At 43.9% G+C, this 21,622-nt stretch overlaps 1 protein-coding gene across 1 annotated transcript in view; it reads left to right on the forward strand.

Annotated features, from left to right (window-relative positions):
• Positions 1–21,622, forward strand: part of MAST2 (microtubule associated serine/threonine kinase 2) — a 207,754-nt gene that overhangs the window by 182,949 nt on the left and 3,183 nt on the right. The window contains exons 14-28 of the mRNA XM_019531350.1: positions 22–230; positions 1,973–2,111; positions 2,899–3,031; positions 4,828–4,993; positions 6,097–6,198; positions 7,738–7,860; positions 10,192–10,301; positions 11,912–12,066; positions 12,574–12,887; positions 14,714–14,929; positions 16,932–17,123; positions 18,282–18,508; positions 19,865–19,987; positions 21,064–21,200; positions 21,377–21,564. Of these exons, the coding sequence (XP_019386895.1) occupies positions 22–230; positions 1,973–2,111; positions 2,899–3,031; positions 4,828–4,993; positions 6,097–6,198; positions 7,738–7,860; positions 10,192–10,301; positions 11,912–12,066; positions 12,574–12,887; positions 14,714–14,929; positions 16,932–17,123; positions 18,282–18,508; positions 19,865–19,987; positions 21,064–21,200; positions 21,377–21,564 (2,534 nt within the window). The remainder of the gene's footprint in view (positions 1–21; positions 231–1,972; positions 2,112–2,898; positions 3,032–4,827; positions 4,994–6,096; positions 6,199–7,737; positions 7,861–10,191; positions 10,302–11,911; positions 12,067–12,573; positions 12,888–14,713; positions 14,930–16,931; positions 17,124–18,281; positions 18,509–19,864; positions 19,988–21,063; positions 21,201–21,376; positions 21,565–21,622) is intronic.

Consider the following 21,622-nt stretch of genomic DNA (forward strand, 5'->3'; position numbering starts at 1 on the left):
GTTCTGTGCCATGTTTTCTAGCGCGGTGTATCTGGTGCGGCACAAAACCACCCGCCAGCGCTTTGCCATGAAGAAGATCAACAAGCAGAACCTCATTTTGAGAAACCAGATCCAGCAGGCCTTTGTGGAGAGAGACATCCTGACCTTCGCCGAGAACCCCTTCGTAGTCGGCATGTTCTGCTCCTTCGAGACCAAGCGTCACCTCTGCATGGTCATGGAGTATGTGGAAGGTATTTATTTCCAAAAAGGAAGCGGCCTAGTTGTATCTTTAAGAGTTTGAAACAGATTAGCTTTGCAGAAAAGAAATAATTATTCTGTAAATTGCCTGTTTTCTCCTGGATGACCTGAGGGCTTTCCCTGGTGTCTTTAAGTTCTTTAAGGTCACTTACCACCATGTTCTGCACTGAAGTGGCTTGAATGTGGCATCCAAAATCAGGCTGCATCATGGTCACGAGGTGACACAGCAGTGTACCTTTTGCATGTAGGGTTTCCCTCACCCATAAGAATTGTAAGTTCACTAGCCTCTGACACACCATTTTACCTGGACATCACAGAGGTTAGCCCATGGGTCTGAGGCCCATATAGGGGGTGAGAGTGGAGTCTGGTTGGGTCAAGATGCAGAGAGGAGTCAGAGAAGTGATTCCATCCTGATATTGTATTTCTTTGCCCTGTCTAAGAGTCCCAGCATCAACTGGGGCTAACAGCAGGCTGCAGTGGAGCTCTGACGATAAAGAGCAGGGTACAGGGTCTTCAGTGGGGGCTAGAGCCAACATGGACCCCTTTGTGGGGAGAGACCCTGACAGGGGCTTCCTCCCTGGGGTTACTGCCATAGAAGTCACAGTGATCAGGCCCATAATGTATTTGGTAATAACGTTTGAAAAAAAGACAGAACAGAAGTGCCAAGGTCTGGCAACAGGAAGTGGAAGCTAAGAACCAATCTTTAGTTACATATTTGCTCCCGCCTTGTTTAGTCCACTTGAAAATTAGTTGGGTTTGTTCTACAGTTTTATCTTAATGTGAACAGTATATTTCTAGCAGTACATAGAATTAATTTCCTATATCTGGCACCTTTTTTTGGGTTAGCCAACTACCCACAAGAAGCAAGTGATAGCTATTGTATTACCGCTTGTTTTGGACAAATCAGTGAAGCTGAAATGTACTTTGATAGATGTTGACAAATTCAGAGTCAGTTCCTATTTGCAAACAAAGCTGAGGATCAAGTGACATCTCTGGCCCAACACTCTCTAAGCATACTGCATCAGAAAGGCAATCATTGAGCCAAATGCTGCTGCCTTTCTTGGGCATACTAAAACCATGCATGCTGCTCCTCTGGAAAGGGCAAGCTGAATTTTGATCCATGCCTTAAATGGAGAAACACTTGTCAGTAATTGCAGTAATAGGTTAACAGACTCAGACTCTCTGGAACCAGAGTTTTCAATACCATCAAATTAAATGTAGATAAATGTCATTCTTCAGCATTTACTCTGCTGTGCAGTCTCAAATGAGATGATAGAAATGTGCTTTCTATTATTCATAGACCTTAAAGCCATCATAAGAAAACAAAAAAAAGAGTTGGCTGGGAACTCAGAGATGAGCATCTCTGAGACCCCGGTTGCTTTTGTTGTATGTCACTTGTCTGGCTGACAGGTCCCTTTGCTACAGTAGTGGTACCAATGGGATCCTGTTGGGTTAAAAACTTGGTACCTGTTTAAATGAATTTCTGAAGATAATTTGTTTTCTTCTTATTCAGAGCTCCTTAAACAGGTATATTAGCATCTTAAGGTTTGTTAAAAACATTGGACCAAATCAGAGCCTGTAATGCAAGGAGATGTGCTGCTTCAGAAGATGTACTTTTGCAGAGTGCTTTCTCAGTGATTTTACTAAGCAAATACTATGGTGTTGAAGCTGCTGTTTTTGCTTTATATGAATAAAAGTAGCATTTTAATGTGTGGTATTTTAATATGCTGCTTAGGAGGCGATTGTGCTACACTCTTGAAGAATATTGGGGCCCTTCCTGTTGATATGGCCCGGATGTATTTTGCTGAGACTGTGCTGGCCTTGGAGTATCTGCATAACTATGGAATTGTTCACCGTGACCTGAAACCTGACAAGTATGTCTTTAATCCTTCCGGTCCAAACATGTCATTGTGGTGTTCATGATAAAAGTATAGTTACTGAAACACGGGATGTTGTTATTATGCAGGTTTCTCTTGTCTTATCTGTTAGTCTTGAAAAATTATTATGGACACATTCACCTTCTTTTTCTTTATAAATTCATTCTATGCTTATTTCAATAAAGGGTAGGTGAATAAGGCCATACCATCTGGCACCTTCCCCAAGAGGCATATTAATTTGCATTACAGAATGATGTCCTAAATTCTGCTTAATAATCACTTGTTTATTGTATGCTGTACTCATGGCATGTTTGGGAGATGAACTGAGAAATGAGCAACCAGCTCATTTTCCCCGATGCAACAACAGTTCCTAAAATCTTAACTGCACGTAGAAAAGTTGACAAAAACCGTAATCCTAGGGTTGCCAGTTTGAATGGAGTGCTAGTCAGGACTGCATTTAATTTTTAGTCTCATTTGCAAAATTAAGCATGGAAAGAATGAGAGCTAACAATAGTGTTTTCTTCAAATGTCTGCCTGAACCCTGTTGTTACATTAGTACAATCTGGCTGAAATCCGTCTGATTTCCTAGCTGTCTGTCCCTTTGATACAGTATTCAGCCACACTGGAGAAGTCAGACAATGCACAAACTCACCAATCACCGTGTATCTCACCAATATTTTTCTAGATAATGCACTAGCTTAACCTTGTGATCTGCTGTTTTGATTGCTTTTGGGAAACTATAGGAGTAAATACTGAATTATTTTGTTTCCCCTCTTCCTCCCAGTCTTCTGATAACATCCATGGGTCACATTAAACTAACAGATTTTGGACTTTCTAAAATTGGGCTAATGAGTCTCACGACTAACCTGTATGAGGGACACATTGAGAAAGATGCCAGAGAGTTCCTGGATAAGCAGGTAAGCCGAAATTACATCTGAGAATCAGTGAATTGCCACAGCCATTTGCAGTTCTTTCTTTTTAGATATACAAATTGATTGGGTTTAATTATGTACTCATAATTAAATGCTTCTGTAACTAGCAAAGGCAGGCAGAGGCAAACGGATGATTGTAATTTGAAGGGATGCCCAGTTACATGGGAAGTGTGCTAGTGAAACCCAATCCATTGTAAGCCAGGAAACCATAGGCTTCGGGTCTGACCCTGCAACTACCTCCATGAAGATGCAGGCATTTGCCTGTAGGGAGCCAGTTGCAGGGTATGGGGCTCATGTATATACCTTTTTGGAGAGAGTCATAGGGTGTCATACGGTTCAACTTGGGCATTCTGCAGTGGGTTGAGAGCTGAACAGGAAAGATTGGGATCAAGGCTTTCATGTATTTTTCCATAAATAACTTGTTTTTTGTAATTCTAACTTCATTTCTGATGTGCTGTGATTGTAACATTTAGCTTGGGATTTCAAGCTTCCTTTCTAAATTGCATCGAAAGTGGAATGGACCTCCTGGCCCCTCTAGTTCACAGACTCCGGTTCTCTGCTTTTATCAACAACTATGTGATACGTTCACAAGTTAGCAAGGTCCACCTTGAAGCTGGTTAGGTTTCCCTCCCTAGTACTTCTGCTGGAAGGCTGATTCACAGTCTTACTCCTCTGTAGAGTAGAAACCTTATTCTGATTTCAAGCCTACATTTACCTGTTGTTTTATATACTGTTATTTTTATACCAATGTTCTCCTTTAGCTTAACTAGCTCTTCACCTTCCCTGTATGGTGTATTTACAGAGGGCAGTCCAAGCATCTCTTGCCTTTTGCCAAACAAAATAATATGAAGTCTTGTTGCCTTTGATGATCCTAGTTGACCCTTCTGTGTACTTGTCCCAGTTTGAATTCCTGAACCACGGTGACCAGGATTATATGCAGTATTGCTTTAGATTATGTCTTGTTCAGTGACATTAAAATTTCTCTGCTTCTGCTAGAAATACTTTGCTTGAATACGTTTTAGGATTGTATTTGCCTTTTCCTCCCGCTACGTAAATGACTGGTCCATAGTTGTCTTGTGGTTGGAGAATACACTCCGAGCTTTCTCCTCCCATTTCCAGCCAATGGGGCCATGATAGCAGAAATTCTTATGCAAGTGTATAGCATAATCATGCACTTTGTACTGTTAAATTTCATCCAGTTTCTGGTATGATGATCCTCAAAGTCATCCCTTGCTGTATGAAATTCTGATCTTTCTCCAACTTGTCACCCGAATATAAACATAGCACGCTGAAGTCTTGGACCCGGGTAGACGAGGCTCTTTGGATAAATTTAGCATCTTTGATTAGACCAACTCAAATAGTTGGAAAAATTCTTCTTTGCAAGCTTTTGGGTATAAGCTCTGTCAGTGCTGCCAACTTTTTCTGGGATAACTATATTAGTCAGGGGTTGGAAGAGGTATAATCCCTGACATGACAGAACTTGGCCCTTCGTTATATTGGCAAACTGCCCTTTGTTATATTGGCAAATTGCACTTTTCACCAATATAATGTGTTGCATTACAGAGAACAGCTTTTCCAGCGTAGCTGCAACCGTACTATAGCAGTGTTTCTGTGCTGTCAAAGGGCTCCTAATGGAAATGTGGCCTCAGTGAGGAGTATTAGCAATAACACACCAGCTGCCTGCTCCTGCTGGGGTAGTAGAAGCAGAATTAGGTAGGAAGAAGATGGCTTACAACTAAGGTAGTATGTAAATGACCAGTGTCATGTCTGTCTGTCTTCAGGTGTGTGGGACTCCAGAATACATTGCCCCAGAAGTGATCTTGCGACAGGGTTATGGAAAGCCTGTGGATTGGTGGGCCATGGGGATTATCCTCTACGAGTTTTTAGTTGGCTGCGTCCCTTTCTTTGGTGATACACCAGAAGAGCTGTTTGGACAAGTGATCAGTGGTACGTGCACTTGCTTGGTTTTAGAGGCACAAAACATAAAAGTCCATTATGAGAAGGTATTTGAAAATACTGCAATTTGCTTCCGTTTAGTCAAGAAAGATCAAATATAAAGCAAATATGTTAACTGGTCAGTATTAGAACTAGTTTGTTCCAGCCTTTGGTAAGTTACTAGTACCATCACAAACTCTTAGTCTTGATAATAGTGTACATGAAATCGAGGTCACAGACGTGTACAGATGATGCCCAAATGCAGGCTGCGGGGAGAGATTCAGTTTGTAAAAGAAATTAGCATTTTGGGGTAGAAGGAAAGAGATGACATGCTTTCACGTTTTACTTATAAAATATACAGAGTCAGATGAAAGGAGTGGTCTGGCCAGATTCAAACTAGATAGATTTTGGTTGCCTTTATGTAGATTCATGGATCTCATTAGTCAAATATTTTATAAATGTAATCAAGTGTAACTTATATAATCAATAAAACACAGTTTATATCCTTGTGTCTTGGGTAGTGACTGTAGTTGGCCTGTGGCTCATCTTTCAGTTACAGCTTGGACACATGATATGGGAAGTCATTTACTCATTCAGTTCAGCCATTTTGCATGCTTTTTATGAATAGACTAGTGAAAAATTGGTACTGATTAGAATGATTTCTGACACAGTCGGTTTTAAGCAAATTTTGGCAAATATTTGTGAACGTAAACTTCAGAGTTTGAGAGCCAAAGGGAACAAAAGAGCTGAATTTGATTAATAAAATTATTACCTGTGACTTGCTTACTCAATTTTTTGTACAAGGTACGTAATACATACCAGCATGAGATATAGCCACATTGTCAACATTGTATTTTCAGAAAAGGTCATTGTTTCATACTTATTAAGGTTCTTAACATTTTTCCCTAACAAGTACTGTTTGCATTGACAGCAGCTTTAATTAAAGCTGAATTTATACGCACTTTGAAAAATGTCAATGTGTTGAGTTATATTAAGCACATTTGCTGCCGAATGTAAAAATAGTCAAGTTCATATTTCTAGTGTAGAAAACATTTGTGCATATTAAAATGTATCTTAAAGCAATTTGGAAAAGGCAAGTCTTTTTATCTCCTCAGATGAAATTGCCTGGCCGGACGGGGATGAAGCATTGCCACCAGATGCACAGGACCTCATTTCCAAACTTCTTTGCCAAAACCCCCTGGAGAGAATGGGAACAGGTAGGAGCTTATGCTAATGAAAGCACCACCAGAAGCAAGAAAAGAACTTGCAGTGACAAAGAAAGTCGCCACACTTTTTGTACGCTGCTGACTTACCACTGGAAAGTAGCTTGCATGGCTGCTAGTGATGATCTTAACAGTTTTCTGCCCCCGCAGTGATCAGCCTCAGGGTGGAATGTGCATGTATCAGAAAAATCCCATTGTTGTGGTTCAGAGAAAAGGAAAGGTCACTGACACCGACCCACTTCAAATGTCACCGAGAAACCTCTCTCACAGCAACTTTGCACTGTTCCAGTTTAAGTTTCTGTTAGGGATTTGTGTCTCAATTGGAACATTATTTAAAGAGATTTTGCATGAAATTCTCTGCGACAAGGAAAGTGACCCTCCATATTGATGAGTACTCGTGGGCATGCCAAAGTAAATGACAGATTTTCGCTCTAGTGATTGGACTCTCTGCTGTTTAATCCCCCCAAAGATCCAAGAACCTGAGATCTCTCAGGCAAATGAAAGTGCTTAAGACTATCTGTAAGCAATGTAATGTGAGATTTAAGCCTTTGCAACCTCAGACTTCCATTTTCATATTAAGGATCTATTGATAGATTCAGCAAACTTCCACCTAATGCCTTAGTTTGTCCGTCTGGCTCTGCGGTATAGTTCTCCTGGTCCCCTGATTTTATTTGCTTGCTTACTTTGGCTTTGCATGTCATTTATATTTAGCCTTTTAAAATGCAAACATGCACCAGTTTCAGGATGCACTTTCACTTAGCAGATTTGAAACACAGGCATGCACAAGGACTGGGGGACACCCGAATCTGTGACGTGCAGTGCCTTTCACCCAAAGCTCACCAGTTCAGGGCTCTGCTGGGGTGCCTGAAAATCATTGCCATTTGAAAGATGCTTTTGATTTTGGCAAAATGGGCTGATGCCTCACTTCAGCTCCTCATTGAAGGGGTCTGTGTCACTGAACTGCCTACCCAATTGATATTTTTGCTGGCGATATCATCCAGCACATCTTATTTCTTCACTGATTCCACTCTTATTTGCAGACAAGGAAACCTTTTATGAAAAGTCCACATTCTAGCTAGAGACCGTAATCACACAGAACCCGATTTAGGAAAGTGTAAGCACTTCCGTCATTTAAAGCACGAGAGTCCTTTGGCTTCTGTGGGGCTGGTTACACACAAATATCCTCCTGAATCAGGGCCAAAGTGTGTGCACGCACCCCTGATGTCAGCAAGATGGCATATAACATTTGTCATGGCATAGTTAGCTCTCTCTTGTAACATGCAAGCTGCAGAATGGTACCAGAAGTGCTGTTTCCTAGTCACTGTAGGCAAATATTTTGGTTAAACTGCATGCATGTGAGGTGGGCTGGGATTCTCATTCACTTTTGTGCCTCATCATAACACTGGCAAAGGACCCAAGATTAGCTTCCTATGATTCTTAGAAAGTCTGCGCGCTCACCTGTTTTCTCCCTTGCATGAGACGGTGGGTCTTTTACGCACAAGAGTGATGTTGAAAAAAACACCTGTATTTCAGGTAGTGCCTTGGAAGTGAAACAGCACCGGTTCTTTAAGGATTTGGACTGGAATGGATTACTTCGACAGAAAGCCGAATTCATTCCCCAGCTGGAATCTGAGGATGACACCAGTTACTTTGACAGTAAGGGAAATTGCTTTTCATTCAGGCTAAGTCTTTTGCATATCTGATGTATGTCATGGCTCTTACGTATTTCATGTGTATTTTGTTAATTGCTTAATGAAGATCATGGTCACGACCGGAATAAAATAGATTTGAATAAAATGCTTTAGAAAATATTATATCGAGTCCCAAGAGAAGAGCAAGTTGTAAGTATATTAGAATTGCCTGAAGATTTCAGTCTTAAAATTATTGCTGGTTTTGTTGGCACTGCTGGCTTTAAGTATATCTGGAAGAGGTAGTTAGCTTAGACTGAAGTCAGGTAGATTTTTACCTTGTAGACTAACTAAATCAATTACATAGCATAAGGTTTCGGAAGCAGAGAGCTTACTTCATCAGATACTATCTATTCCCCCGTTGGTAGCTGTCTTATTAAAAGAGCCCTAGAAAATTTTTTGCTTCACCTGTGGAGGTGTATAGTTTTATTGGCTTGGCTTTTATCTTTTTTCCCCTTTCTGTGGATTTTGGATCTGCAGGATAATGTGAAAATGACTGCTGTGATCAAGCAAGTCTGATATGATGGCTGTTCCAGGCTGCTTGCGGTTTTCCATTTTTTGGGTGATATTAACTTTCCTCAGAGATTGTTTTTAGTCAAACTGAGCTTAAAAGAAAAAAAAAAATCTCTGAACTTAACACTTGAATCGGAAGGAAAAAATGGAGACCTAGAGGAATTTTGATCATTTGCACTGAGAATTGTCTTATTTTAGTGTTGCTGGTTGAAATGCTACAGAGAGATGAGATACCATATGTCCACTTAGTTATCTACTGCGTTGGGAAGATCGGGGGAGAGCTGGAGTGCTAGTCCTGTGTTTCTGGGCCTGTGATGACCATGGCATTCAGGGGCAGATTGTTCAACCCTTGTGGGTAAAAGAGCCATGTTGGGTTTTTCTTTTAGCCATTCCAAGCTCTGTCGACAGCCCCTGATGTCCAGACTTACTCAGCTGGACAGAAGGGATACCTAACCATGAGGTTTTTATTGTGGGGGGAGAGGAATCCTGGTGCCCAGGAATTGGTGCCATATAGTTGAGATGGCATTGCTGACATAAAACCCAGTTCTCAGAGGTCCGTAACTCTTGAAAGGAGCCTCTTTCTGTCTGATGCAGCATGGCATGTACGACTCAGCCTAGGAATTTTTTTTTTTTTGCCAAATTACTTTGGCAGGCTGAGAGAGACACAGTTTCAAATAACAAAGAGCAAACTATCTTTGGAGTCATCTTAGATTCTTTCACTCAAAAATAGCTGTGTGTGCTGGCCCTTCGCCGGCTTTCTTTAGTGAAGTCTAATCAATCAGGTGGCCATGTGTGGGTGGGAGGAGGAAAGTAGACTTGAAGTTTAAAATGAAGGCTGATAAATGGGCAGAGTGAACTTTGGGCAGCAGGAAATCTGTTCAGTAAGAAATTGCAAGCCAGAGTGACTTGCTTTCCTGTTTTCTTCACTACGACCCTGGTGAGTAAACAGTACGATTCATACTCAGGGGATGCGTCTACACGAGACGTTTACTGCGGAGTTGACTAATTCACTCTGCAGTCAAAAGTCATCATCTAAGTCATGCTATTAGGATGGAGTAAACTAATTAACTCTGCTATAGGGTAGTACTGCCAGATACAAGTACTAGCCGACAGCAGAGTTATTTACTCCACCGTATCATACGTGTAGACGCTGATGGGGCTGGCTGGGGCATGGGGGCCTGTCTGCCGGCCAGCCCCTGCGCTGAAAGCAGCCTTGTGCCCCTGCCAGCCCCTCCACAGCACGGTGAGCTGGGTTGGAGCAGCCTCAGGCTAGCAGGCTGACCCTGGGGTCCCTGGCCTGCTGCTTCTCCCTGGCTCAATGTGCTGCAGTCCTGAGCGTACATGCAAACACAGTACCGGGGAGCAATAAAGTCTGGTGCAAACTTTGTCGGAGTTTATTCAGCTGCATTACTTGCATGTATAGCTGCACGCTCAGTGTCTGCAGGTTTGGTCCTGTGCAGGTTTCCTGCTGAGGATTGATATGCATCTGTATGATATATCTGAAGCATTCCATACAGCAAACAAATGGGATATGTGACGTTTTTAAAGGGATAAGAAGAGCAAAATCAAGCATGTAGACAGCACTTTTCTGGAAGGCAATCTTCATGATCAGAATTCTAGCCTTCTGTGAGAAGCAGCTTTTGCATGTAGACAAATTGATCTGCGCTCAATAATTCCAACCTGAGGAGCACTGTTTACAGTTTAACCTACCGTATAGGAAATAAATAGGTGGCGCTGATGCTTCCTGGGCTAATAATGGTACTGCAATGTGTGTCCTTGTTTGTAGCCCGCTCTGACCGGTACCACCACCTTGACTCTGAAGACGAGGAAGACACGAATGATGATGATCATGTGGAAATTCGGCAGTTTTCCTCTTGCTCACCGAGGTTCAGTAAGGTAAGAGCTTAAAGGGAAAGGAAAAGCTGTAAGTAAGAATACAATTTTAAGGCCCAAGTTGCTTTCTATAAACTAGATTTTGTTTTAAAATTCCTCTTCAAGTAACCTGGAGAGGCCATTGAAGCCTGAATATTCATATGGGCATGCTGTGTCTATGCTGATGCTGTAGCAATAAGTGTTCATGGAGGGGCTCTGGGAACATGACAGAATTGCAGTTTTTATTCCGTATTTTATTGCAATACCAGACGGAGATCTAGAGGTCTCAGAATAAAGTAGCTCCAGGATTTGGTCAGTAAGAAACAAAGTGCAGTGCGTAGATGTGTACTGCAGCTTTGGATCCAAATGCTGTTCTCCATGTATGTGAACAGACTTGTGTGTGCTCTAGAAACAAATGAACCCTCCCCTTCTAGGGGAGCTTGTTCGGAGGAATTCTGGACAGGAGGCTTGTCCCATTAAGTGTCCTTCAAGTTGCAATCTTAAAAGTTTTCTAAAGGAACCAAATCCATTCCTGACAGTGGAATCACGCTGGTTTAAATAACGGTTGCTCCACTGACTTCAGTGAAGTTGCTGATTGACGTCACTGTAAATGGGATTGAAATTGGACCTGCAAAATAGATGGGGTATTGAAGAGGTGTTTTTTCACAAATGCATCACTTGTTACTTCCTTTTCCACAATATCCTGCTGTCATAGAGAGTGATTAATCTGTTAGGCTGCAACTTCTGTTCAGCATGAGGTCTTTTTTGCCATGAAGAAAAGTCCACTTGTAATACATTTATTTTAAGCTCTAGAAAATAATACAGCATTTGTAGTGTGGGAGGCATAGAAAGCTCGTTATTTTTTTGAAACTCTTGTCTGACAATTCAACCAGATTATTTATTAATAGCTATCTTGTTGATGTTCTGCATTTTTAATAACATTATTTTCATTAATCTCTTCTTAATGTAAATCAAGTCCACAATCAAATACAGTTTTAAAAGCCTGGGTTCTTTTTGTTAATCCCTTAATTATTTAAAAATGTTGCTAACACAGAAGGAGGCCATTTCATTTAGCTGGCAACAAAACAGTCAAGTCTTCAAGGAGGGGCAAGACTTTTTTGTTCAAAAAGATTCCTCTAAACTTCGGCCCATCGTAATAGAAAGAAACACAGTCATGAAATGAGGTTGGTGTCCTGATGGTAATCGCAGAGTTGAGTTTGTGGGGTGAGATTTCAAGATCTAGATGTCTGCTTTTCATGTTAGTGGGGCCTGTTTAAGCAGCTTCTTCCCTCGGTTTTTAGAAGTGCTGCTTTTCCAATAACGCTCAGACAGCGAGTAGCATCGGCGCTCCATATTGCCCCGCTTTCAGAGCACAGCTGACTGGTGTTACTCCTGGAGCCCACATCTGACAGCTCTGAATCTTCCCACTTCCCTTCTCTCCTCCCCAGGAAATACCGGCTGAATGTGCCATATCTATGTTGGCTCCTACATTAGTTAACCACAGAACAGCGCTGAGTTCAGGTTTTCAGCTCACCATCCCGAGAGAGGAATTCCCTCTGATGAGAAAGGGCTTGCAGGATGTTTTTTCTACATGCCACACACAGCCAGCTCTTGCGTGCTTTTGCCACATGCAGGTGTATAGCAGCATGGAACGTCTTTCCATCCACGAGGAGAGGAAAACTCCACCTCCTACTAAGCGGAGCCTGAGCGAGGAAAAAGACGACCGACTAGACAGTCTCAGTGGCCTGAAAAGTCGGGACCGCAGCTGGGTGATTGGATCTCCTGAAATGTGAGTTTAGTAAAACCTTTTTTCCCCAGTTACATATTAGGTAACTCTGACTGTTCCTCCTGACCTAACATTACATTATAAACTCTTCATAGGAGAAAAATACTCTCAGGTGTGCAATCAAAAGCGGTAGGCTAATAGCTGAAATTCAGCGCGTAGAATTTTTGTACCATTCAGAAGTGTCTTGTGACGTTCTAACTTAAATAAGGGAAGGGGACTCTGCTCTTCAATTTAGTTTCCTTTTTGGGAAGGCCTGTTTTGTGTTAGAGAAGGGTCTGTATCACAATTTGCAGTACTTTTTGTCTGGTTTTGTTCCTTTCTTCCAGGAAAATAGCACAGGTTTTCTTTTGCAAATGACCCTTGTTGTAACAAAGCCCCCAGTATGTACCCGGAAGAGGTCTGCTTGACTCAGAGGTTTTGAAGGCTTGCCCATTGTTTTCTGTACCAGTAACAAATGCTTGCGCTTTGGAGTTATTAATTATCACAACTTGCTCTTGGTTTCTCACTCAGACTGCGTAAGCGCCTGTCTGTGTCCGAGTCTTCACACACAGAAAGCGACTCCAGTCCACCTCTTACGGTTCGTCGGCGCTGCTCAGGACTTCTCGACATGCCCCGATTTGCCATCTCGGCCGAGGAAGATGGAAGTGCCTCCAAAAAGCAACAGTCAGATGCAATGTTGCTGTCTACAGTCCAGTCCCGTGAGGGGCACCCGCTGCCAATCCCCGAGCAACCCGTGGAGCAGGAGCTGCAGCTGGATGGGGACGCTGGACCGACAACAACGCTCTCATCAGCTGTTAGCAGCAACAGCAGCTCAACACTGACAGGTGCGCAGCTGTGGGGGGGGCAGTTGCCCGAGAGAAGTCTCATTTAGTCCGTACATTTTAGCTGCACTGCAGCGCAGTTTATGGGGTAACACATTTGGAAACAGTGCCTGCTAATGAACAAATCTCTATGCCATTGTCTACTTCTTTACAGCACCTGGAGAGTCTGAACTTTGGGAAACTTGCTTTTTTTAACCCCCAGCCGAGTCCCTTTTTGGAATTGTCAGGTTAGCAAATTAACCTGGTTTCTACCAGGTTATTCCACCAGGTTTCCACCAAAAGTACAACGTGGATATAATTTTACCAAACTCTGACTGTTCAGACTGAAATTTTTCTTGCAGTATCTTTCTCAGTTAAAAAGCAATTCCAGTGACCTGTTTCTGAAAAGCTATAGTGTCCCCATCCCTGGGACAGAGCCAAATTTTGATGAGACAATTGTTGTTGGGATGGCGATGTATCTTTTGCTTTCCCTGCAAAGGTTCACCAAAATTTGGCCTTTGGAAAAGCCATGGTTCATGCCTTTCTGTAGCCAGCTTCCAGCCATACTCAGTAGTGTGCATGGGGCTGAGGAAGCCTTCGCCTTCGCCTGTGATGGCAGTTCCGGGATTCTGCAAGCTGGGATCCTGTTTTTTTCCCTTTTGGCAACCACCATTTCTGGGCCCAGGGGAGTGTGGAGGAGGTTGCTGCTGGCTTCAAATGCACAGAGTGAAAGAGCAGGATGTGGCAGTGGAGGAGTGGGTCGTAAAAGCCGCTGGGGTTGAGGCACTCACGTAATGCATAAACCAACCTTTTCACACATGGCTGCTTAATGCATCTTCCTTATTTCCTGCCTGGGAATCTGATTTACCAAAATGTTGAACTTACAGCTGTAGCTGCAAGTCAGTGGAAACAATGCTTTGATCATGTATAGTAGGAAGTGAATTGAACAACCTGCTCCTACGCAGCTCAGATAGGGCAACCTAAATCAGCCAATGCTTTTGACCTTGATTTCTGTGCCCTGGTTCCCCATCTCTAAAGCGGAGGTAGTAATAGCCGTAGTCTCCTAGACCTGTTGCGAAAACAAATGTGTTTATGCTACAGGGAAGAGCCCCAGAAAAGCCCCCGAGCAGAGTACTGGTTCTTGTTTTCAAAGCAGAGTTAGAAACCTGTGCTGCGCATAAGGCATGGGCCCCGCACGCCAGACAGTGAATTACTGCTGCTGAGGTGAACACAGTCCGGTCTGCGTACTTAATGAGGCAGAGTTGCTATGGAAGAAAAGTACCATGGGATCAGATAATTAAAGACCGCCATCAAGATGCATGTGCAAATTAAGCCTGTGCAGTTAGCCTTTCTTCTGGCAATTCCTAACTTCCGAGCACTTGACTTGACAACCTTAGCGTTCTTTTAGTGTAGCTTTTAGTCCGTAATGAGTATGAAACCTGGTGCGGTTGTTCCAGACAGATTAGAACCTTCAAGGCAGACAGCCCTTGCTGGTAATAAAATAATTAGAGTCCTTTCCTCAAACCTCCCCTTGTTGTTTGTCTAAATGACTCGCTCGCTTTTCACAACACTACTGTAGCGTTTGGCTTCACCTGGCTTTTTCACTGCAGCAACCTGGTTTCATTAACAGGCTTTCCAGCAAAAGAGAAGCTGCCAGTGCTCTGCGTTCAGAGCACCACCAGCGGATTCGAGTTTCTGTAAATAAGAATTCATGCCCTAGGGTTCCTTCTTTGGAAAATGTACTGTTGGACCACATGTAAACATGGCTTTGATTTCATGTCTTTTGCCTGTAGGGGGATCGGCTCTCAGGAATTCCCCGCGGTTCTAATCTGTTTTAATTTCAACTGTAGCTGGGAGCACTGCAGATACCTCTGATCAGCACTCTCGTGGCAACAGCAATGAGGGCCCGGATTTCACCACTCCAAAAGCCATCAGCGACTTGGCAGTACGGCGGGCGCGGCATCGGCTGCTCTCAGGTGAATCAGGGGAGAAACGTACCTCCAAACCTGTCAACAAAGTGATTAAATCAGCATCAGCTACAGCCCTCTCCCTCCTGATTCCTTCTGGTAAGAACTAAATCTCAGGTTAAGCACTAAACACAAAAATGCATTAAATGGAAGTCATGCAGGCCTGGGCGCCTGTCCATAAGGATCCTGTCCCAGAGGGGCATCGTGATGGAGACTCCTGTGATCAGCGTATGAGGGTGTTTCAGGAAGTAACAAGTGTCAGTGACTGGGAAACTACATGCAGCAGGGAACATGGATGGTGGCATTGGCAAGCGCACCCATCGTTGATGACTCCACAGAGACGTGATGTGACCGATCGTTGCACCCGCAGCGGTTTTATATTTCAAAATTGCTGTTACTTTCTGAAACACCCTCAACTATGTATCACTTCCATGGAGAATCATAGAAAATGAGGGTGGGCAGGGACCTCAGGAGGTCACATCCAGTCCGGCCCCCTGCTCCAAGCAGGACCAGCCCCAGCTACATCATCCCACCAAGGCTTTGTCTACCGGGGTCTTGGAAACCTCCGAGGATGGAGAGTCCTCTCTGGGGAACCTGTTCCAGTGCTTCACCACCCTCCTAGTGAGTAAAGTTCCCTTGGTACAACTTGAGCCCATTGCTCCTTGTTCTGTCATCTGCCCCGACTGAGAACAGGCCAGCTCCATCCTCTTTTAAACCTCCCTTCAGGTAGTTGAAGGGTGCTATTAAATCCCCTTTCAGTCTTCTCTTCTCCAAACTAGCCTGGTTTCCTCTCCTCACCAGTCATGTCCGCCAGCCCCGAATCATTTTTGTTGCCCTCCGCTGGACTCTCTCCAATGTGTTCACATCCTTTCTGTAGTGGGGGCCCACAGCTGGCCACAGGACTCCAGATGTGGCCTCCCCAGTGCTAAATAGAGGGGAATAGCTCTGCCCTCAATCTGCTGGCAATGCTCCTACCAATGCAGCTTGGGATGCCGGTAGCCTTCTTGGCACCACGGGAACACTGCTGGCTTGTATCCAGCTTCTTGTCCCCTGTCTCCCCAGGCCCTTGTCTGTAGAGCTGCTGCCCAGCCAGTCACCCCCAGCTTGCACCGGTGCAAGGGACTGTCCTCTCTGAAGTGCAGGATTTTGCACTTGTCCTTGTTGAACATCATGAGATTTCTTTTGGCCCAATCTCCCAATTTGTTGAGGTCTTTCTGAATCTTTGCCCTGCTCTCCAGCATGTCTACTACTACCCCCAGCTTGGTGCCATCTGCAGACTTGCTGAGGATGCGCTCTGTGCCATCTTCCAGGTTGTTAAAGGTATTGAACAAAACTGGCCCCAGGACTGACCCCTGGGGCACTGCACTTGATACCGGCTGCCAACTAGACATTGGGCCGTTGATTACTACCCTCTGAACCTGATGGTCCAGCCAGTTTTCCATCCACCTTACAGTCCATTTGTCCAGCCCACAGTTCCTTACCTTGCCTGCGAGAATGTTGTGGGAGACGGTATCAAAAGCCGTGGTAAAATCAAGGTATATCACGTCCACGGGTCTCTCTGCATCCACAGAGCTGGTTACCTTGTCATAGCAGGCAGTCAGGTTGGTCAGGCATGACTTGCCCTTGGTGAACCCATGCTGATGATTTAGAGAGTGAACGCACCATTGGTGAAAGTGGAGATATGTTCATGATTTGACGTCGGCTCCTGTCAAGGACAGCCATGCCTTACCCTCTCTGCTTGCAGGTTTGTTTTAAACGGGTTCCCGGGGCTTTAGTATATCTCCAGACAATGATGCAGGGAGGGGATGTGTCCAAATCACAGGTGAAACAAGCTTAACACATTCACTGCTGCTGCAGCTTAGTCACATGTGGTTTCCTGAACCATCTGTTGAAATCATCCATATCTGATGTATTTAGGAGGCAGCAGCACAGGTACTAACCGTGTTCAGGAGGAGGAGAGCTAAATGCAGAAGGTCTAGGCAACTTTAGAGATGTAGTGAACAGTAACACCTGTATTTTTGTAAGTTTTGGTGCCAGACAGCGGCTTTTTTTCTGAATGATCCAGTGCAGCAAAGGTCTCAGTGGAAGTTTCTTTCCCTAGGAACAATTCTAGCTTTGTGCCTTCTCGTCCCTGATGCAGAGAGTCTAGGTCTTGCTGTAGGTTTCAGGACCTTTTCTGTTCCTGCCAACTTGAAGAATAGCACATCCCAAGAATTTACAGGGAGGCCTTCAGAGCCAGGTTGCCTGCCCAGCAGAATATGCTTTCCTGTCTCAATGAGAGCTCTGGAGACAGGTATGAAATTAGTTTGGCACCATTGTAATGATTTACATTTAATTTCCTGTGGTTTGAGGGCTGGTTGCTATGGACTCCCTCACAAACTTCTCTGAAATGCATAGTTAATTACCCAGCAGAGGATGCTTCAGAACTGCTCTCTTCTGCCGGGTAAATATGTCAGTAAATACATTCAAGGGATACTTAATAACCCAATTCTTACATTTCATAAGTGCCTTTAAAACTCTTACGATGGGGTATTATTTTACCTGGGGGGCTGATCTCTCAGTTGGATGCATGAGTTTTGTTTTCATGTCATCCTTATTCATATACGTTTGCAGTACAGATTATTTCATCAGTTAAAGTATAGTCACTCTGAATACTTCAGCCCAAGTGTATTGTTCTCATCAGTAATGCTAGTAGTGGTTTCGAAGCAAATGGCCAGTTAAATCCCACCTTCGTAAGCGAGGGTCACTTTGGCTGTGCAGGTGATTTTGGGCTATTTGTAACACTGTTCCCACATAGCGTCATGCTCTTACAGTAGCTGTTTTTTACAGTTCAATATTTTGCTCCAACTAAACTTAAAACAGCACTAAAGTTGCTTTATTTTAGTTATAATCCACTCTCTTTCCCAATCTCATTCTTTTATGTCCAAGTTGGTTTTGAGTTGCATCAATGTGAGGGAGAAACCCACGCCATGTTTGCTATTTATCTGCCCCCCTGCATTTTCTCATCTAGAAACTGTCAGGCCCCTGTAAACAAAAATTAAAAGAAACATTTCGTAGCCTGAAACTGCACTTTTTCAGGATTGTAAGCCTGGAGCTAATATTTACGACTGAAACATAAATCTGTGAAAATAGGTTTTCATAATGGAAACACTGCCTTAGCCATTATTCTAGATGACAAACAACGCTGCTATACTAAGTACGCTTCAGCGAGGACTCGCCATTTTTGAAACATGACTGATTTTGACCTTTTCAAACAATTTATTAATTAATAAAGACTGCAGGAAATGAGCCCTGTTATATTTGCTACTGAAGACATTTTTAAAGCCAGTGCCCAGTAGCTTTATAAAAACAGCAGGCAAATAGGCTTCCCCATTAATATTTTAACAAGACTTATATCTCCCGTGGAAGATCAGGCTTTCTAATTTGCACCCGTTTTGTATCATCGCTGTAGATCACCACTCTTGTTCCCCATTGGCCAGTCCAATGTCACCTCATTCTCTGTCCTCAAACCCGTCTTCGAGGGACTCTTCACCAAGCCGAGACTTTTCTCCTGCCATCGCAAACCCGAAGCCACCAATCATCATCCATCGGGCTGGGAAAAAATACGGCTTCACGCTGCGCGCTATTCGCGTCTACATGGGAGACAGCGACGTCTACACTGTGCACCACATGGTCTGGGTATGTCTCTGCTTTTCAAACAAAGATTGTCCCTTGATGGCATTTATCCCCTGTCCTGATTCAGACCCAAATGGAACAAGTATCTGGCACAGCCATTCACGAAACCATTATGGCTTTTTGCTTTGCCTTCCCCCAGTGATGTGAATCAGCATCCTACACTAAGCATATATGTTAAGTGTGTGTGTGTGTGTGTCCTCTTGCCCCCTATTGGGGTTGTCACAGGAGGGTCAATTAAAGATCATTCATCCTGAGCTGTTACCAATGATCATCTGCTTCAAATTAGCTCAGTCCACTGGGATTTTCAAGGCAGCCACTCATACTTGATTACAAGCCATTAAGTATTATTGCCCTTCTATCGATTGCCCTGGGATTTGGCATTCCAGTTATCTGTGTATTATGGCAGAGGATATTAACTGCCTGTGTATCCCCCTCCCCAACCCGTGTGTTCCTTGGCAGTGTGCACGACGTAGCTGGAAACATTTCCCTTGAAGCAGTGTTTAGGATTTAAATTGCACTCCTTCTCCAGTTCAAGGAGAGAAAGGAGCGAAAGGCCGTTTATTAATTTCCTCACATCTCTGCATGTTGGAGACCTCATTAAGAGTTTTAGGCTTTGTACCTGGTAGCCATTCTTTGACGCTAATCATTTTGTAGAAAAGTCATCTGGAACTGAGTCTTTCCTTTGCCTCCCCTCTGTTTGTCCTTGAAAAAAAATCTGTTTCTTAAGTTTCTGGCTCTGCAACCCTTTCGAACCCAGAGAGAGCCTGCTCCTTTCTCTGCTGCAGTAAGTGCAAGCATCAGTGACTCCTCACCCAGCTGTGTCCTTGCTCCTTTGAAAGGTTGCAGGCCTTTCTTTCCAAGGTCAGGATGTCTGGTAGCAATGTGAGCGGGGTATAGGACACCCTGGCTTAGTAAAGCACGGGAGGTGGAAGCAGAGCTGGTCCTGAGGATCACATGGACATGACGAGCAGTCTTACTGCACAGGAGCTTGCTTTCCAGAAAGCTGAGTAAAGTTACAGGACTCGTTAGCCAGTTTCCAAAATATGTGCTTACTCGTTCCAGAGGGCAAAGGACTCGTCAGCCCGGCATGTTTTGATACGTGAATCAGGGATGTCCAAAGCTGTTGTATTTAATGGCAGTAAAGGTATGGGGAGGCAGCATTACACCTGTGCTTTGGGGTTTAATCCGGTTCTGAATGGTTGGAGAGAAGGATGAGACAGGATATGGAAGCAGATTACCCCACAGCACGTAACCATGCGGCCCCTGTCAGGTGAAATACTGGACTAGGCAGACTCTGAGTCTGATCCAGTCAACTGTTCCTGCACATTGTCAAGTAAAATGTTTCCCTCTGATTAACAGCATGTGGAAGAAGGAGGCCCGGCCAGTGAAGCAGGTCTGCGGGAAGGTGATCTGATAACTCACGTCAACGGGGAGCCTGTCAATGGCCTAGTGCATACGGAAGTGGTGGAGCTGATCCTGAAGGTAGGCCTGAACATGCCTGAATGGGGCAGTCCAGGAATCAGCTAATAGCTAATATCCAACATGTTTAGGAATGGACTGGCAGGTGGTCGTTTTGAATGCAAGCGGGGGTCTGACCCAACATTTCTATTGCATCTCCCCCAGTTATCTAGCTCACCCAGTACAAAATAGTGCCAAACAGATCTTGCTTCTTGTGTAGTCACTGTAACTCAGTTCCCAGATAAACTGTCAGTCTTCCCTTAAATCTCCAGAATTGTCTGCTTGCACTTTAAACCGATATTCATTTAATATCTGTGGAGAAAGGAGCCTATCAGCGATATTCTGCAGCTGCAAGAGAGGTGCCTGTTTGTTACTGGGGTATTTGGAAGCAGTCAGCAGATTAACACGTTGTGATTTTAACAATCCCTTTGTATCATTTGAAGAAACAAGTCCCCTCAAATGCTCCCAATTACTTTTATTTTGCTTTAGGCTGTTAACATCAGTGGCTCTCCATGCCATTTTATCAAGGATTATTATCATCAATATTTAAAGTAGGCTTTATAATTGTTGTTCAGATTACTCAGGTAAATGCCTTCTTATTTGATAACCTCCTCTGAGCTGGGTACATTTATTGAAATAAGATCCAACTCTTTCACAGAGGTGTTGGGTTGGAGCACAAGGAAGTGAGGTATTTTGTTAGGTGCGTTAAGGGGGCCAGGCTGCCCAAGTGATGGGAACAGGACCGCGTCGATGAATGCTGCCATGCCGGAAATACTAGGTGAAAGATAAAGCCGCTGACTCTCAGGTTGTCGTGACTAGCATTCGTTCGGCTCCTCTCACCATATCTGGGTAGTGTGTGAGGCTTAACTTCAGGCCTTCAGACACCTCACTCTCCATGTTCCTTGTAGTTTAAGCAGTCAGCTTGGGAAACCAAGGCCCTAAAGGGGTCTGTCTGTGCACCTGTTATTAAAGGCCAGATGGAGATGCAAAGAGGGACAGGGAAGAAAGCAGGGAAGCCAGTGATAGACCAGTAGCCCAGTCACTTAGCCCCTAGCACTGCCACTGTCTAAGCAGCAATTCTGCTTTTATGTATTCATCAGAGCGGGAACAAGGTGTCTATCTCTACCACCCCCTTTGAGAACACATCCATCAAAGTTGGGCCAGCTCGAAAGGCCAGCTATAAATCCAAAATGGCGCGTAGGAACAAGAAGAGCAAAACCAAAGAAGGGCAGGAAAGGTGAGTTAGATTCTTCCTGTGAAGATCAGTGTTATCCAGCTGGGCTTTGTCAAAGCACTTTCTATGCACTAAGGTCTTGTGTTGGTGCATGCTAAATTGAGCACGTGCAAGAGACTTCTGAATGTGAGTAATTCATGTGGTTTTATAAATGAGTAACTTCCAGTCCCTTTTTGCAGCAAGAAGAAGAGTTCATTGTTCAGGAAGATCACGAAGCAGGCTTCGCTGCTGCACACCAGCCGCAGTTTATCTTCACTCAACCGCTCCCTGTCTTCCGGAGAAAGTGTTCCTGGTTCTCCGACTCATAACCTGTCTCCTCGGTCACCCACGCAGAGCTACAGATCTACTCCAGAGTCTGTTCATTCAGGTAACAAAGCAATGGACCAGCTTGATTTTTTTTTTTTTATGGCCTCATTCTTAAAGCA

Source organism: Crocodylus porosus, unplaced genomic scaffold, assembly GCF_001723895.1.
Source record: "Crocodylus porosus isolate Cpor-Errol unplaced genomic scaffold, CroPor_comp1, whole genome shotgun sequence".
NCBI lineage: Eukaryota > Metazoa > Chordata > Crocodylia > Crocodylidae > Crocodylus > Crocodylus porosus.